This window comes from Tympanuchus pallidicinctus, unplaced genomic scaffold (genome assembly GCF_026119805.1).
Source record: "Tympanuchus pallidicinctus isolate F22 unplaced genomic scaffold, pur_lepc_1.0 scaffold5, whole genome shotgun sequence".
NCBI lineage: Eukaryota > Metazoa > Chordata > Aves > Galliformes > Phasianidae > Tympanuchus > Tympanuchus pallidicinctus.
The window spans coordinates 46,471,090-46,488,562 of NW_026294769.1; the positions used below are offsets into that span (position 1 = coordinate 46,471,090).

Here is a 17,473-nt window from a genome sequence, read left to right on the forward strand (position 1 = left end):
TTAAACAAATAAAGGCTTTCAACAACAAATAGTTTTTCAACAATCTTAATTTACAAAGATATTTTGCATGCTTCTTTTAAAAAAGGAAAAAAAATAATGAAGAGGGTAAAAGATAATGGATCTTTTTACACGTCTGTTACTGTGAAGTGTTACTGAGTAGAATTTTTTTTTTATGTTTGTAGACATGAAATAGTTTAACTCTTCAGCTGTAATCCTAAAATTCCCAAATACTGTTTTCTGTACTATGTAGGAAATATAACAGTGTGTTAAAAATGGAACCCTACAAAATCTGCAGGGAATTTGTCCAAGGAACATGATCAATGATACTCTTAAATTTGGGCACAGCAATGTGATAGCAGACATCATTCAAATAAACACTTAAATGCTGTGTATATAGTTATTTCCTCTTCTTGGTTAAGCATAACCTGGAAAGTTTTCCTGTACACGTAATCTTTACTGTGACTATTGTTTAGCAGTGTAAAGAGTAGTTCTCTGTACAGGCTCTCTTGCAAAGCAAGAATATTTGAAATTCTGCCATGCAGCATTTAAAAACACGTGATTAGCAAGCAAAATTCAGCAACCTTATGCAGAGATTCAAGTGACTTCCTGGGTGGGGTTTGTTTGGGTTTGTATGTGTATGCTAACTGATGAGCAATGCACCTACCCAAAATGTCCACCTTCTGTTCAGAGAAGGAAGATAATTTATTTTCTATGTACCTCAGTGGTTCTGAAAACTGCACACTGCCATTGCATTCTGCATGAAGAAGTTTTAGAGCAGGAAGCCATCTTCTGAGAGCATGTGAGATCCACTGCTGCCATTGCAGCAACACAATACGTGATTGGGAGGGACTGTATAGAGGAGGGGGAACTCTTGCTTTAGTGTTTATGTTGCTTCAGATCTTTGTTAAGAATGCCTGCACAGCCAGCTCATTGTCACTGTTGAAGAACATGAATAGTTGTAAAAATAGGCATAATAAGCTAAATAGATGGGAACTGAGGATAGTCCATATTTGTATTGCACTTCCTTACTGTTTGAAACAGAGAGAACAAAATAGCATATGAATCTACAGTCTCTTTACACAAAGCAAACAAGAGTAGTTTTTTTAGAACCTTTACACCACTTTTTGACAACAAAATGTGTAGAAGGTCACAGGAGATAGGAAGCTTCCTGGATGTACCTGAGTTCATGAAAGAACTAGAGCCAGTATAATTTCTGATAAGGTAATTCCATGAAGCATTCCAAGATTATCAGAAGAGTTGCACTGTATCATAAAAAAAAAAAAATGCAGGTAGAATATAGCATGCAGAGGCAGTTTTCCAGCTCCTCCCACTGTAGCACGCAAGAGACACGGTTATAGTTAACTTTGGATAATCAACCACTGTAAAACAGAATGGAAAGCTTGTACATTTGAGCAGCTTTTTCACTGTTTTTGCTCTGAATGATGAGGGTCTCGGAACCAATACTAGACATGGAAATGGCAAACTACAGTGAAGTTTTAGATCCTGCGTACACCGCACTGGAGTTTGAAACTATGCAGATTCTGTACAATGGCAATGGTGAGTTCTGCTCCATGATGCAAAATCATGCCAGTTAGTGGGAAATGTGAATTTTATTAATGTTTTAAGATGTTAGCAAAATGTTTTATTAATGGCAGATTTGGTGATTGTTTTCAAACTACAAATCATCTCTATCACACTTCACTGTTAACTCTAAGTTAATGACGTTATAATTCTTTAACATTAAGGAAAATAAAAGAGTGGTTATATGTAATAAAATAACTGAACTGTACTGTCATCATTCAGTTAATCAAAGGAAGAAAATGTTGTATTCAGCAGTTGTTTTATTTACTGTAAGACAAATGAATAACTAGTATTGACAGTTGGGACATGAAAGTAAATGTTATATATAGCATTCAGAAGGACACGACAAGATTATCCAGAGGTTTGTGGAAAAAAAAATAGCTACTGCTTCTTGATGCCTAGTTTCTATTTGTGGGAAATTTATTCATTTAAATGTTAAAATAATCATTCTAAATATGTGTATATATGAATGAGGGTGATTTTTTAAAAATCATGTTGGCTCTCTACAGGCTAATGTTTAGCTGAGGAAAACTACTGGCATAAATTATTGGCTAATGCAGCGTTTTAACTTCAGGTAGATTTTTTTTTTTTTTTTTGGTGAGAAATTGTACCAATTGCACCAGTGCTTGGAATAGAAAGCACACAATTTCATTCTGCCATCTTTTTGCATTGAACAAAAATGGGTAGTTTCAATCTATTAAAGTGAAGAAAAATATCAAGTGAATTAAACTCCCCTAAAGTGTCTTTCCAAATCTTTTGATATATTTGAGAATTAGTTGTAGTTGTATTTCTAGTACAGATATAGTATTTATGAAATATTTATGAAATATATTGAAATGCAGAACAAATACTTAGTGATTTCCAGGAAAAATACTAAGCACATTCCATTTCCCATGTCAATGTATTCTTTCAATATAGAATCAAAGTTAATTTTTATTACTGGATTTGAATTTTTATTTGAATTTCTAGTATTACTTTACAACCAGCTCAGTAAACAGAAAAGTAGATTTTATTATTGATTTAGGAAGAAAAACAGACCTTCACTGCCTAAATGATTTTGAAGCTATCAACAATGATTATGTAAGTTTTAGAGGATTTATCTGATTTTCCTTTTACTATGGATGATTTCATTGGTCATTTGTTTTTTGCTGAATCTCATTTTTTCTGATCTGTTAATGTTACACAGAATGGGAAAGTTGATTAGGGAGGTTATGCTGTGCTGTGTGTTAGTGATCCAGTTAGTTAAATTATTCACTGTAAATGATTACTTTGACAACTATTTTTTACTAAATTAGTCCTTATTTTCTTCAGAGTTTTCTTTGAGGTTAGGCTAAGTATTTTCTGATAGAATTAATAAAAAAGGTTGACTTCCATCTACAGTGGTAGGTTGGATCTGAGAGCTGCCTTTCTGAATTTTCAGATGTGTATTTTCAAAACTTCTAAGTTCATTAAAACTATTCAGAGAAATTTAACTATTCACATTCAGACAGGTTGTACAGTTCTGTTGAACAAACTGCAAAATCAAGTCAATTTCCCAGACATTTTCTTTCAGAGTATTACCCAAAGAAAACAAGTATCTCCATATATATGTACACATGTGCATAAACACAGACACAAGGAGATACAAGTCATACTGCTATGAAATATTTCATCATTACATTTAAATATTTTAATTATTTGGATCAGGATATGTCCTGATCCAAAATCACTAAAGTCTGAAGTAAAGCTTTTATACTTTTCAAATGAAGCTACCCTGTAGGCTATTTTTTAAAATAATTTTTTGGTCATAACAAACCCAATTTTAAAACAGTAAATTCTTCAGGGAACTGAATTCTTACCTTTTTATTTTTATTTGAACATTTTAAAATCAACTATATCTCTGTACAGAAAAAGTTGATGCTAATTTTTTCTTTGTCTAAATAATTTTATTTACATTGTAAATTCCTTAGGGAATAAGCAAAATTTTATTGTATTTTTGCAAGACACATTTCAGATGCCTCTTCTACAATATAAATGATGTTTATCACCATTAACAGTTCTGCTTTTCAACATTTTTGCTCTTCATGAACTCATGCATTTCTTAATGCATGCTTGAATATTTAAGTAATGTTAACCTCTTTTCTTTGAATAACAAAAATTTAATGGATACTAAGGTTTTCCTTCCATAAGAACAGAAGCATACTCAGAAAAAGATCTATATTCATAAAATGTGTCTGTTAAGCCTTGTGATTCAAAGGATAATAAATATAGCTATTCTGATTTTATATGAATTCAGTATTGTTTTCCATGTTCAATGATTAAATGTTAAGCATATTTAGATAATGTTCTCTCACAACTTTTAAGTCAATCTTCCTTTGAAAAAATTGTTCAAGGAAGTAAAACTACTAAGCTATGCTAAGAGGACTCTCTTAGCATTCTTTCCTTAAGTCTATTGTATTTTTTTAAAATAGAATTGATTTTTTCACTGATAGTCAACAGTTACTGCCATCTCTTATTAGACGTGGTATATGATGTCTGCCAGCTATCCATGTAATGTTGCTTTATGCCAAAGTTTCTCCTCTTGTTAGTTAGAATACATATAATTACACATATATGTATTTAGAATACATGTAATTAGACCTGCAAGGTTACATTTACTTTATAACCCCTTTCAGTTGGAAACAGTTTGGAATAAAATTATTTGCTGTTGAGAACTTCGTAAATTCTGATATTCTGACTCTATAAATTTGATAGTGTTCATCAGAATAGCTGTCAGATATATCAAATACAATGTGATAATTAAAGTGATAATTAAAAAGAAAAAAATAAAAACAAAAACAAAAACAGAAAAATCCTTATTTTTTAAGTATAAATTGTCTATGTTACTTTTTCAAAATGTTGTCCATAACTATATATGTTGTTCTTCTCTCTTTTCAGACAGTTCTGGAGAACCTCTCAACATGAATGCTACTGACAGCGGGATCAGCAGTCTCTGTGCAATATGTGGAGACCGAGCAACTGGAAAACATTATGGTGCTTCCAGTTGTGATGGATGCAAAGGATTCTTTAGACGCAGTATACGGAAAAATCATGTTTATACATGCAGGTATTTAAAAAGTTAATCTAGAGGCACTAAATTAATGAGTGTATGCAAACATTACTTTCAGACATTTTCAGAATTTTCAGACATACATAGGGATATTTTCAGCTGCTTTTGAAGGAATTCTAAACAGCACTTCTGATGGAGCTTGCAAGGATGTTATGTTCCTATAATGTGGAAAAAAATCCCTTTCATTTAAGTCCAATGAATTGGACCACCTATAAACGGCTTCTCTGATATGGAATCTTTGTAGCACTATATATGCTCCTAAAGACAACATATTAAGTTAGCTTTTAAGACCTCATGAGAGTATTCTATTCATTGATGGTTTTTTTTTTTTTTTACTTGTAGGACTTGCAGACAAAATGCTAAGAATGAAAAGTTACCAACAATTTAATGGGCATCAAGACAGCAGTTTTTGAAAGTCTAACTTTCATTATCAAAGCTGGGCTGAATGTTTTAAATGTTTTATATCAGTTGTTTTTTCATTGTTGTTGTTTTTGTTTTTGTTTTTCCTATGATTTAACTTGGTATCACTACCGGAACAAAAAATGTTTATACAAGTATAGATACTCAGGTATCTTTTTATTAGGGAAGATCTGTTCTGTTAGAGTTTCCACGTGTCCATTGATGTGGTTGATGTCCTTGTATTACTGAAGTGCAGTCTTGGTCTTTTATTTATGATTACAAAGAATAATAGAAACATAGAACAGCTAAAGTTGGAAGGGACCTCTAGAGGTTATCTGGTCTAACCTCTTTGCTCAAGCAGGGACACCTAGACCAGAGTGCCCACGACCATATCCAGAGAGACAACCCCTGAAAACAAAACAAAACAAAACAAGAAGAAAGAAAATGAAAAAAAAAATCTTGTTTTTTCACTGGAAAGTGTGATTCTTAACTGATTTTTAATTTTGATTTTAAAATTGTTCTCTACTAAGGCAGTTTCTATAGAAAAACTAAAATTTATGAGTTTTTTTAAAGACAGATCAAGTATATACACAAATCTTCCCACTTCAGTTGTGCACTGCTCTTTTAGTGACTATTACCCTCCTTGTCAGTCTGAATGGCAACCTGTTAACTTTTCTGTGCCTAGCTGCCCAAATTGTCATTCTGCAGCTGTGTGTACCATGTTTGAGGAATTGCTCTGTGCATGCCTGAGTCCTTTAAGATGTCAGTTTTAAGCCATGCACAGAATATATTTGTGAGTTTAGACAGATAGATAAAACTGAAAACTTTCTTCGTAGCGTTGTTGCTGGAAATGTTGTTTGCTCCACTCTTCCTTAGATACTTAGCATTCTAATTGTGGATATATGATCATAGAATGCTTCTAAAATGGTGTAATAAGAGCTGTAGCTGAGTCCAAGTAGAGCTCTGAAGAGGATAGATGTATTTATCTAACACATACAAAAAAAAAAAAAAAAAAAAAGGCAAAAGCAAATGGAGAGGAGGGAATGCCTCATATACATTTTCCTTAGGAACATCTGTGGATGTGCATGAGAGCCAGAAAAACTTTCTTGCAGTGTCACACTCTGTGTGTTTCTGCATCTTTATTGCAGTATTCAGGCTTTTTTTCCTCCTATTTCCTGTTTGATTTCTCACCTATAATGATATTACAGGTAACTTGTTCATTTGTTAGCTCCCAGAAGTAAACTTTGCCAACCAAAGGTACTGGTTTTGCAGGAGTGGGTGGGCTGCTCTGTGCTGGTGACAGTTGACATTTTCATCAAGTATCCTATCCTTCTTCTATTAGTAGCATTTCATCCCAACCCTTTCTGAGTAGGCAGCATTTGCATATCTCACAATAAAGTATAACTCAAAAATATTCCATTCTTGCCCATTGTAATACGTATTTTATACATAGATACACACATGTGCTTGCAAAATAAGGAGGTATGAAATCTCTCAAGACTGGCTGACAGGGAAAAAAAAAGGCAGAAGAAATTCTGTGGTCATAGACATAATTCTGAGAGCACAAATTAATTAGTTCTCCTCTTCAAAGCCAGAGTGGTGCTTTATTAATGCATTATATGTTTACCTTATTTTGTCTCTGATAGATTCAGCCGGCAATGTGTTGTTGACAAGGACAAAAGGAATCAGTGCAGATATTGTCGTTTAAAAAAATGTTTTCGAGCAGGAATGAAAAAAGAAGGTAATAGACTTGTTTGTTATTTGACATGCTTAAAGTAATAGAATCTAAGTTTAAAAACTTAATCAAAATTCCAAATTTAATCAAAATTCAAAAAAAAATTAACAGCAGAATAATTAAATGGAAAATCTGGCAGCTATACTGCCTGCATGATGGAGATTTTTACTGAGGTGAAGTATGTATCATCTAATTTTCAGGTGGGCAAGCAGTTTTAATACTTTGGGCATTATCAAACACGACTAGTTTCAAGTGAATCTCAACTGCTTAATCCATGAATCCTGGTACCAAAATTCATTGCTAAGTGCCATATGCCTGGAAAAAATTCAAAGCACAGAATTTCAGTTCTGATTTATAATTTTTTCCAGATTTCAATCATAAAATGCATGTTTTGCATTGTGTTTCTATACCCTACCTGAGCTACAGGGCTGACTTGCTTATTGTTCCCTTCATTTTAAGTGTTTGAAACTCTTAAGAAAGAAGTGTGAGGTAACTGTGGTAACTGTTAGTGGAGTGTCAACAATCAGGAATATTTCCAATCTCGCTGGGACTTAATATGTGTACGTGAGATATACTTGTATATATGTGAGAAAAGATACTTATGCATCTACCTCAAAAAATGTGAAGAAACATGGATCTTCTGGTGATCTTGAGAACATGGAGGGAGAAAGTCAGTAGAAATATCAGAGAATTTTTATACCAAGTTGTTGGGCTTGTTGCTTCACTTTCAGCTATAATGTAGTGGCAAAAGGCATCCTGATCTGGTTCAAATAAGCAGTCAGAGATGATTATTTCATTGCAAAATTTGTGTTTTTTGTGATGCTCTTTGCAACCTGTTTTATTTGGAATATGATATGTCATCTGGAAGGCCAGTCTGCAGTGGAAGTGCATGACTGTCCTGTAACTAGACTGTATCATGATAGTTTTAGTCTAGACATTGCTTTCCTAAAATGAAGGAAGCTGTTTATGCTTTTAAGTATCTGTAGTATCATATTGCTTTGCTAGTATTCGAGTTATAGTATGAGATAACAGGATTTTTTTCCTTGTATGTACAGACAAACAGTCTAACTAAACAGGTAGTACTGTGCTTGTATGAAATATTTTTGTGGAGCACAGTTTAGTCTTCTGGAATTCGAACCATTAAAGTCAGTAACATGTCGATTATGTATATGACATAGAAAAAAAAAAGGATGACCTTTGTATACATAGCAACCCTAGAACTTCTGCAAAAAGCAACGCTTTGTAGACGTTCAAAAATGGGAAATAAAGAACATTTTAGCTAAGAAGGGGCGTCTGGAAGTCATCTGGCCCAGGCCCCTATTTAAAACAGGTAATTTTTAGGTTCAGTCAAGTTGCTAAGAACTCTATCCAGCCAGGTTTAGATAGTCCCGAAGAGAGGGCATTTCTCAATCTCTGTCAGCAACTTTTTCCACTGCTTGACCGCCCTCACTGTGAAGATTTTCTTCGTAATATCTAACTAGAATGTCTCATTTTGCAGTTAGTGTAGTCTCTATTGCCTTGGCCTTTCACTACACATGTGAGAAGGATCTGGGTCTACTGAAATTAGACCACCTCCACCTTGGTCCTCTTTTTCCTATAAAATCAAATACTCTGCTTCACCTTGGACATCATGTGGATTACAGCACCATAGCCCTTCACTAGGCCCAGTTTTCCAGTGTTTCTTGCACACTGGGTAGCCCACTGCACAGTTAGCTAATGTGAACACAGGGCATATTGCTGACTCGTGTTGTAACTGAAAATATATATCCTGTTCAGAATTTTAATCTCATTTACACTATTCTGCCTCTTTCAGTTCCACTACCTATAAGGCTTCCATTTTTCCCCATATCCAAGTCATGTTTATTCAAGGCTTCCCAGCAGTAAAATAATTCAAGAGACTGAACTGTAGATTTCACCGCTCATATGCTGTTATGGACCTCTCTCTACACAATCAGATTATCTCTTATAGCATAAGTGTAGCATGGTTTGTATGATATATTCTTAGCTTGATTCCAGGAAATCACTTTCTTTCCTTCAAGGCAAAGGTGAAAAGGGCTTCAGCTGGTAGAGGCTATACAAGCCCTCTTTGAGCAAATATTCCTCCTTCATTACAGTGTCTGAACAAAGGATCTACAAAGACAGACAATTCAGTACCTCTGAAAGTGTGTATTCCCAAGAAATAATTTGCCTATCATTCCCAAGTGCTCTGCTAGTGACTTTCACTAGTGATTGGCAGAATAGCTTACTATTTTTATATTAGTTACTATTGACATTATTTTAATTAGCTATGTGACACTAAGCTTCTGAGATTAAAAGTGAGTGTTTTTTCTCCATTTTTTTTTTAAAAGCTATATTTTTTGTCTCAGTTCTTCAGGCATATTTAGCACTTCGTATTTATCACTGCACAACATTTCTTATTGTGACTTTAATAAAAGGCCCATCATTGAATGTCCTTGGCAAAAAGTTACTGCTCCTCAGGAATAAACTATATGCATTGTTCAGATAAACCCTGAAAACTATTCAGTTATTTATTTATTTATTTACTTTCTTTTTTTATTGAAGCCTTTGGAGCTGCTCACAAAACAGCAAACATATCTTTGGAAATAAAGCTGCTGCTCTTAAAAGATTATGAGATTCCTTGTGCAGTAAAAAATATTTTGATCAGTATAATTCTTTTTTTTTTTTTTTCCTGGCCTAACCTTGGACATGCTCTAGGTTATAGAAGTATCTGATTGATAGTTTTATTTTTCATTCTTCCTTGAATTCAGAGGTAAGCCTTGTTGCTTCATAAGCCTTGCATGCACTGATTAAGGATTCCCTATTTAAAGTCCTTTCAACTACCTTTTTTTGTCCCCCCATGGGACAAAAGATACCTTCCTGGAACCTTTTTGGTGCTTTTTTGTTCTTTAATTTCTTACTTAGTTAATGTTCTGTAAACTGGCTAGAAATTCGTTGTTGAAGTATGATATTTAAGTCTCAAAATTATTTTACTAGAATATTTAGTTCATTTTCCATGGCTGTATCAAGGTTTCTTGCAGGAAACTACCTCTCAATCAGACATTTTTCATGGTGCTGTACCTCTTGACCCATTCAGGAGTACTGAGATGTCCATTTTTGTCACTATCAGAAAGGTTCATTTATTGAAGTTCAGTTTCTAGCTACAGTTGGTTGTATTAAGTTTTATAGGCAAACATCATAATGTGGATAAGGACCATGAACATGTACTGTCATTCTTTCTCATTAGTTAGAGCTGAAAGCACAAAGTTTTTTGAATGCCATTCTTCTTATAATTATCTAGTAAGCCTCTGTAATGATATTGTGTGGCAATTTTTACAAGTCAATAAATGAGACAATTATTCTCTTCCAGCTGTACAAAATGAACGGGACAGGATAAGTACAAGAAGAAATACTTTTGATGGCTGCAACATTCCCTCTATTAGCACATTGTCACAAGCTGAGACACTTTCCCGTCAGGTACTGATATCTTCCATAAATTTCTTTAATAGACTTCAAGAAAATATTTTCTGTGGTTAAATACTTTCAGATTCTCATTGTATTCAATGTAATTTTAAAGATTACTTTCTTCCTACTTCCAAAATATACCCAGTTTCCTCTTTCCAATAAAGAATCAGCAACAGAATTCATTCTTAAAGCAAAGTCAATATAAAATTTCTACTTTGTCCTGGACAATATGTCCTAGGCGCCTTTCTTAATAAAGCTTTATGGTTCTTACTGCTTTTAAATCAGTTGCTGTCTCAGGCAGCTGGTGGCACCTATCTATTCTTGAGGCTTGCTTTCATATGAAACATTAGTGAAAAAATTGTCGAAACCCATTAAATTTCTAATGGGTGTGGACACTCATTTCCTTACATTCTTTTGAAAATCCCATTTTCAGTATCCTTAGGTATTATAAATAAGGCAAACAGAAGTGTTCCAACTGCAAACTCTTTTCTCAGCTTTCTTTTAAATTTTCTTTGTCTCATCTGAACTTCATTTTCTTTTTTTTTCTTCTTTTTTTTCCTATTCAATCAATTGCTGAATGGAACAGTCTCCAGCCTTTTCTGCAACTGAGATAAATCATGGTCATTGATTCTGCATTCTTGCACCTCTTGCTAACTTAGAATTTAACTGCCACCTTTATGATTTCATGTTGACTGATTTATACATCCCCAAATGTTTTGTAATCTCATCCTTTATCAGCATCTCTCTTAGAGTGGAACTGTCTGTAGAGAATTGATGCAGGAATTGCTGGGTGATAGTCTTTGGCAGATATTGCATGTCTGGGCAGATGAACATAATGGACCTTCCTACCTTTCATAGCTATGCAGTATGAAAAATATACCTATTTTACCTCCTTAGAAATTCTTTGAACTTGCTTATTATGCTTTTTAGTATGTGCATGTGTGTGTCAGTCCCTTAATCATTTCCAACTGACTCATGCAGTTCAGGAATAAGAGCTTTCTTAAAGAGAATCACATCCTCAGTCTTTTCTGCCACTAAGTTCTTGTCAGCTGGTAGATTCCTGTCCTGAAACACCTCCTTGTGAATTCACACAAAAATTTATTATTCTTATTGTTTGATATGGTGTAGTAAAAGAGAATTGTTTCCAATATGCCAAACCTTAAAGGCCAAGAGGTTATTTTAATGTGATGGAAAAGCCAGGTTCTGGAGGTCCTTGTTTTTGCCTCAGTTGAATGGGCCTGTAATAGTTCAGTCCTGAGAAGGGATTTCAAGAGTTTGTTAGTGTCATACATCATACAATGGAATCATAGCAAGTCTTGGGCTGAAAGGTCCTTTAAAGACCATCTAGTTACAATTCCCCTGCTCTGGAAAGAGTTGCCACCCACCAGATCAAGGACCCTGGCCTTGGTCACCTTCAGGGACGGGGCTTCCACAGCTTCACTGTACAATCTGTTGCACTGCCATACCATACTTAATTTCCTCCTAACATTTAACCTAAATCTCCCTTCTTTTAGTTGAAAACTGTTCCCCATAGTCCTATCACACTCAGACTGTATAAAAAGTTGGTCTCCCTCCTGTTAATAAACTCCCTTTAAGTACTGGAAGGCCACAGTGAAGTCTCCCTGGACAAGCCCAGCTCCCTCAGTCTTTCTCCGTAAGAGAGGTGCTCCAGCCCTCTCATCGTCCTCATGGCTCTCCTCTGGACTCTCAACAGCTCCACATCTTTCTTGTGCTAGGTGCCTCATGCTTGGATGTAGTACTCCCAATGGGGACTCATGAGAGTGGACAATCACTTTCCTTGCCCTGCTGGCCACCCCTACTTTGATGCAGCCCAGGATACTGCTGGCTTTCTGGGCTGTAAGTGCACGCTGCTTGCTTGTGTAAAACTTTTTGTCTACCACAACCCCCAAGTCCAATACTTGGTCAAGTATTTGAGCTTTGAAAATGAGGAAAAAGGTGTAATTCTTTCATTTTTTAGATTTCATATTAAAATGGGAAAAATGATCTATTTCATCCCCAAGGATTGTTTGTGAGGATAAATCATGCAATTCTCCCACAGATTGAAGGTCTTGGATTGCATAAATGTGTAAGGAAGATGCTTTACTCTCAATAAAGATATGTCACTGACATTCCTCAGGATTATAGGCATGTAGTATTATGTTGTTTTGTTCATCAAGCTGGTGACAGCCATATTTCAACCCAGAGGAGCAATGGAGAAAGAGGAAAGTTGTCTTTTTTATTTCTTTGTTAAGACATGCAGTCCTAGGCATTCATAATGAATCCCCTACTTGGAGGTTCACCAAGTAATTTCAGCACACAGTCCATAATCTTGTAGTTTATCAAGTTGTATAGCAAAAGATATTAAAGGATGAAGTGTGTTTCAAGTTCATGAGTCATTATGTGTAATGATTAAAGAACCTGCATGTTCTTTTCCCTCTTGAACTAACTCCTAGTTGGTGAATGGTGATATATCTATTTTTCTGATAGATCAGAGAGCCTCCTGCTATGAGAATTTTCTTCTCAGTGTAGGTATTTTTGACTGACAATCAAGACTTTTCTGGAAAGAATGAAATACATTGAATTTCATTATTCTCTTTCTGTTTTTTGTTTTTTTCTAGACTAAATTATTCTACTAGATCCTACCTACCTAAACAATACTCAGTATTTTTTTCAACTTTGTTTTTGTAGAACAGATGCCAGAAATAGACTCGTGTTTACAGCAAGGATTTCACAAATGGTCTGCCTGCAAAGAGACAATATCTCTACCTCTTTTCCTACATCACTGCCTTTGAATTATCTCTGAGGACTTTATTTTAATCTCATTGACTGCTGTATTCTCCCGAGAACTGACGTTCAGATGGTTAACTGCCATTACTATCTAAGCTGTTTTCAGTGTTTTAGGCTACTGAATTATGTAGGAAGTGCTGGGCTTTAGTTCAGAAGTGCGACTCCCTTTGACCATCTAAGGATAATGGGATTTCACCATGGGTCCCAATGGGTGATTAAACACAGATCTGAGAATGAGGAGGATATGGCAGAAGTCAACCTAAATAAGATCCACAATCCTGAAATTTGTAACTGCAAAAAAATCAGTTTATTGTTATTTATTTTTTTTTAGGGATTGAAGTGGGGAAACAGCAGAGGGGTTACAGGAATAATCAAATCTCAAGATTTAAATATCCTTTCTTAAGTAAAATGTAAAGTGAAACTGTTTCAATGGTCTCATACATTACTTTGTTCTGTCCCTATTTTAACTTAAGAAGTTAGTAACGCTTTTTACTGGAAGAATTTGCTACCCATTTTCTCTTTCTTTCTTTGCCTTTCATTTTATTGCATATAAACTCTTTCTTTTTTCTAAAAAGAGAGAAATTACAGCAGTTTTAAAGGAAAAAAAATCAAAACCTGAGCCTAAAAAAACCAAAACCCTCCTGTTTACAGACAGTGGAGGCTTTAGAATTTTTACAAGTAGTATTTTGGAGGGAGGAGATATTGTACCATGATATGAATAGCGGTAATAAATGTGAAATTAAGTTTTATAATTTTTGTGCAGACTGTTCTGTCTGTATTGTCTATATAGTCAAGGAATTGCTTAAGAGTATGTGATAACTGCTGTCATTCTTTTTTTTTTTTTTTTTAGTTTGCTTTGAAAATGCAACTATATGAAATTCAACATTATTAATTTTTTTCTTTCAATATGTCCAGATCTCAATCTCCAGTCCTGGTGCAAGCACTGACATAAATGCTAAGAAAATTGCTGGTATTAGTGATGTCTGTGAATCTATGAAGCAGCAACTTTTGGTCCTGGTGGAATGGGCTAAATATATTCCTGGCTTCTGTGAATTGCCACTGGATGACCAGGTATAAGAAAAGACCAAAGGGAGAACATTATAACTGTCTTTTTCTTTCTGTAATATTTTAATTATATGAGAAAACAATAATGCAGTGTCTGATCAAATACAGCTTGATACTACATGCCTGATATTAAAACATTTTTTTTTTCTTTTTTTAAATTTTGAAGTAACACCACTATGGAAAAATAGAAGGATATGATATGGCTCTAGCCTGCTAAAAGAAAGAATCACTTCTTCAGCAAACTAGTAGTCATTTAGTGTTTTGTGCTTTCTTTTGGATAGCAGAAATACCAAGATGAATGCAGAAATGAAAAAAATATTGTAAAAAATCATGATTTTTTCTGATCTTCCAAAGTATTTATTTTATGTCCATCTTTCACTGTAATATAGTTTAAGGCCGCCTGTTATTTAATTTAAAGCAGATTTTCTCTGCTTTCAAAAAATAAAAGCCATAAGAATCTTGAGCAAATGCCAAACACGTGCTGATGTCACTCTGTAGCAAGTAATATTTCATATGATATAATGTACTCAAATTATATTGTAAATAACAAAAATGTAGAGAAAAAAAATCATCAAAACGTGAAGGGTTCTTCAGGGTCTTCATTACAGAGGTCTGTCTTATCATCTCATTTGTAATGCAGCTAATGTTAAGTGATTTTCAAAGCCAACCATGTTGGCACACATAGAATAAGTGTCTTCACGTTGTGGTAGGCCTGTGGTCTTGTCACCAACTTCCTGGATAGAAGATTAATTCATGGCTCGGAATCTCAGTGATGTCTGATTTAGCTTGAAAATTACTTTGAGAAGTGAAATTGAGCAATTCCTCTTTTTTTTTTTTTTTTTTTTTTCCTTTTTAGTTTTTCAGTTTTTAACAAAGTTTCATAAAGAAGATTAGATAATTTGGTTTGAAATTAAAACTGAGTCCTTTTATATGCTTTCTCAGAAATACGGGGTTGGTTCAGACACAGAGGATAAGCTCCCACACTAGTACTTTCCTATGTGTGCAGACCCATGGAATATTATATATATGCACAACCTCAACAGACAAGTTAAAAATCTGTAAAACAAAGAGAAATGTAGTGTTAGATCTTTAAATACAGTGTTCTACAAAATCACTGGAAGCAAGCAAAAAACAAGTTGCTAAGATGACATGAAAATATGGAAAGGATCAGATGTCAGTAAGAAGTTACTGTCTTTACTTAAATGAAAAAAGTAATCAGTACAGATAGATAAGTTAAGGCTGAGAATGCGCTACTTCAAGAGTGCATATTTGGGAAATATTCCTGAACTTTGAATACCTTCGAAAATTAATGACAAAGGTATTGGGAATTAAAATAAATGTCAATTTATTTATTTATTTATTTATTTATTATTTTTGTGATAACTTCTTTTTAATGTGCATTGTGTGTTTATTTATCACATTAATCATCTGGTTTGTGACGAATGATTCCTGATCTTGGAATCAGACCGTGGAACAGCCAATCTGGATGAGTCAACTCTACTGAGATACATTAAGTATTCCGAGGTTTACATCACCCATAAAGAATGGGCTTGGCTTCATAAGGAAATGCTTGCACAGAGAGAAATGTTGTGAGTTAACAGAGGTCAATGCTGAAGCTTCAAGGAGATTTTAAAAGGGAAAGTAAATAGGTGACAAAGAGTAAACTAATGATCACATTTTGTACCACCTTCCTGCTAGGAATCAAGTTTCTTCATTGTTTACTGTAGTGCATATTTTAGCATATCTGGTGTTAGGGAAAAAGCTCTTTTATGTAACGCATACAATTTTGATGACAGAAATCAAGGAGTGACAATGAAGAATTTACTATTATGGTTCATTCCAGCCCACTGGAATCTTTGACACCAAACTAAAATTTTAGAGCAAAATTTGTTAATGAAATAAAGGCAAGGAAATAAATAGAAGAACTGTACTGACTTAGAAGTATTTTGTAGAATTATATGTTTAAGATCATCCCCAACTGCTAGAAGTGACAAGGAATGATAATTTCATTATAATATTATAATTATAAATTATAAATACAGTGGTATACAGTGGAAGGGTTTTATATTTATTTGACATTTTACCGTATGACCTTACAGTACATGTAGCTAAAAGTACTCATGTTAATATGCATGGTAATTCATTTTGCCCTTTCTTGGAAGTTACTGCTTTATTTTCTAATGAGTCTGCTGTTTTTTTCAAGGTTGCACTGCTGAGAGCACATGCTGGGGAACACCTGTTGCTTGGAGCAGCAAAACGGTCCATGGCGTATAAGGACATTTTACTTTTAGGTAAATATTGTTTTTATTTCAATTAATAATGATGATGATATAGTACACTAGCAACCACATAGTCATTTAAGTGGGACAACTGTTGTGACATAATCAAAGCAATGCATGCTGTAAATGCTGAATAGCTATTAAAGGTATAATGTCATCTGCCCTGTTCCAGCAAAAGCAGAATACCAGAAGCCACAATTTAGAGATTTCCTAGCAAGTGATTTCCTTACGTTAGCATCATTTTTTTGTCTTTATCCCATACAAAAAAAAAAAAAAAAAAAAAAAGAAGAAAAAAAAAAGAGAACTAAACAACACAATAACAACAAAAACCACCACCAGTACCAAAATCACATCTTCATTTAAGAGGAGAGATTAATTTAATAATTTCAGTCTCATGAAAACCATTTACCTGGTTCTTTCCTAAAAGCTCTTCAGAAATTATCACAGAAGATCCTATAGGCTAGGAAAGTGGATGGACTGTTCCCTGCAGTTGTCTTTCCCAACATCTTTTTCACTGCTGTTTTGAGAGCTGCTGTGTGTCACCATGCAAGGAGCAATCCTGTTTTTCCCTGTCATGTTGGATGTAGATACCTACATGTACAGAACACTGTGATTGTTGCATGTATAACAAATCATGCAACAGGCATATGCTTGACCATAACCTTCGCTGGGTTTTATAGAGACCAGAGCTGTTAGCAAAGAGAACATTCTCACACTGTAGGAGCAAGTCTTCCCTTCTGTCACACAACAGAGGCACAGTCATATGATGAAATATGTGCCTGTGTGCATAATGGCATGATGAAACATTTGTTAGCAATCTTTGACACAGCAATCTGAAAGTCTAAAGCGCACCCTACCAAAAATGTCCTCATTTAATATGTTCAATTCTTTAGCCGTTTTGTATGAAAGTGTTAAGGTCTTATTTGGACAGCTGAAGCGAGTCAATACTATGCAGAATAATCAACTCATAGAATCGTAGAATCATAGAATCACCAAGGTTGGAAAAGACCTAAAAGATCACCCAGTCCAACCGTTCACCTATTCCCAATAGCTCCTACTAAATCATGTCCCTCAACA

At 34.5% G+C, this 17,473-nt stretch overlaps 1 protein-coding gene across 3 annotated transcripts in view; it reads left to right on the forward strand.

Annotated features, from left to right (window-relative positions):
• HNF4G (hepatocyte nuclear factor 4 gamma) overlaps positions 1 to 17,473 on the forward strand; it is a 59,652-nt gene that overhangs the window by 36,482 nt on the left and 5,697 nt on the right. For 2 of the 3 annotated variants that reach the window (XM_052703848.1, XM_052703849.1), the window contains exons 3-7: positions 4,498 to 4,666; positions 6,715 to 6,809; positions 10,171 to 10,277; positions 13,968 to 14,123; positions 16,321 to 16,408. In XM_052703848.1, coding sequence (XP_052559808.1) covers positions 4,521 to 4,666; positions 6,715 to 6,809; positions 10,171 to 10,277; positions 13,968 to 14,123; positions 16,321 to 16,408 — 592 coding nt within the window. In that variant the 5' untranslated portion in view covers positions 4,498 to 4,520. Of the gene's footprint in view, positions 1 to 1,199; positions 1,558 to 4,497; positions 4,667 to 6,714; positions 6,810 to 10,170; positions 10,278 to 13,967; positions 14,124 to 16,320; positions 16,409 to 17,473 lie in introns of those variants that run through there. The other variant, XM_052703847.1, reaches the window with a different exon arrangement.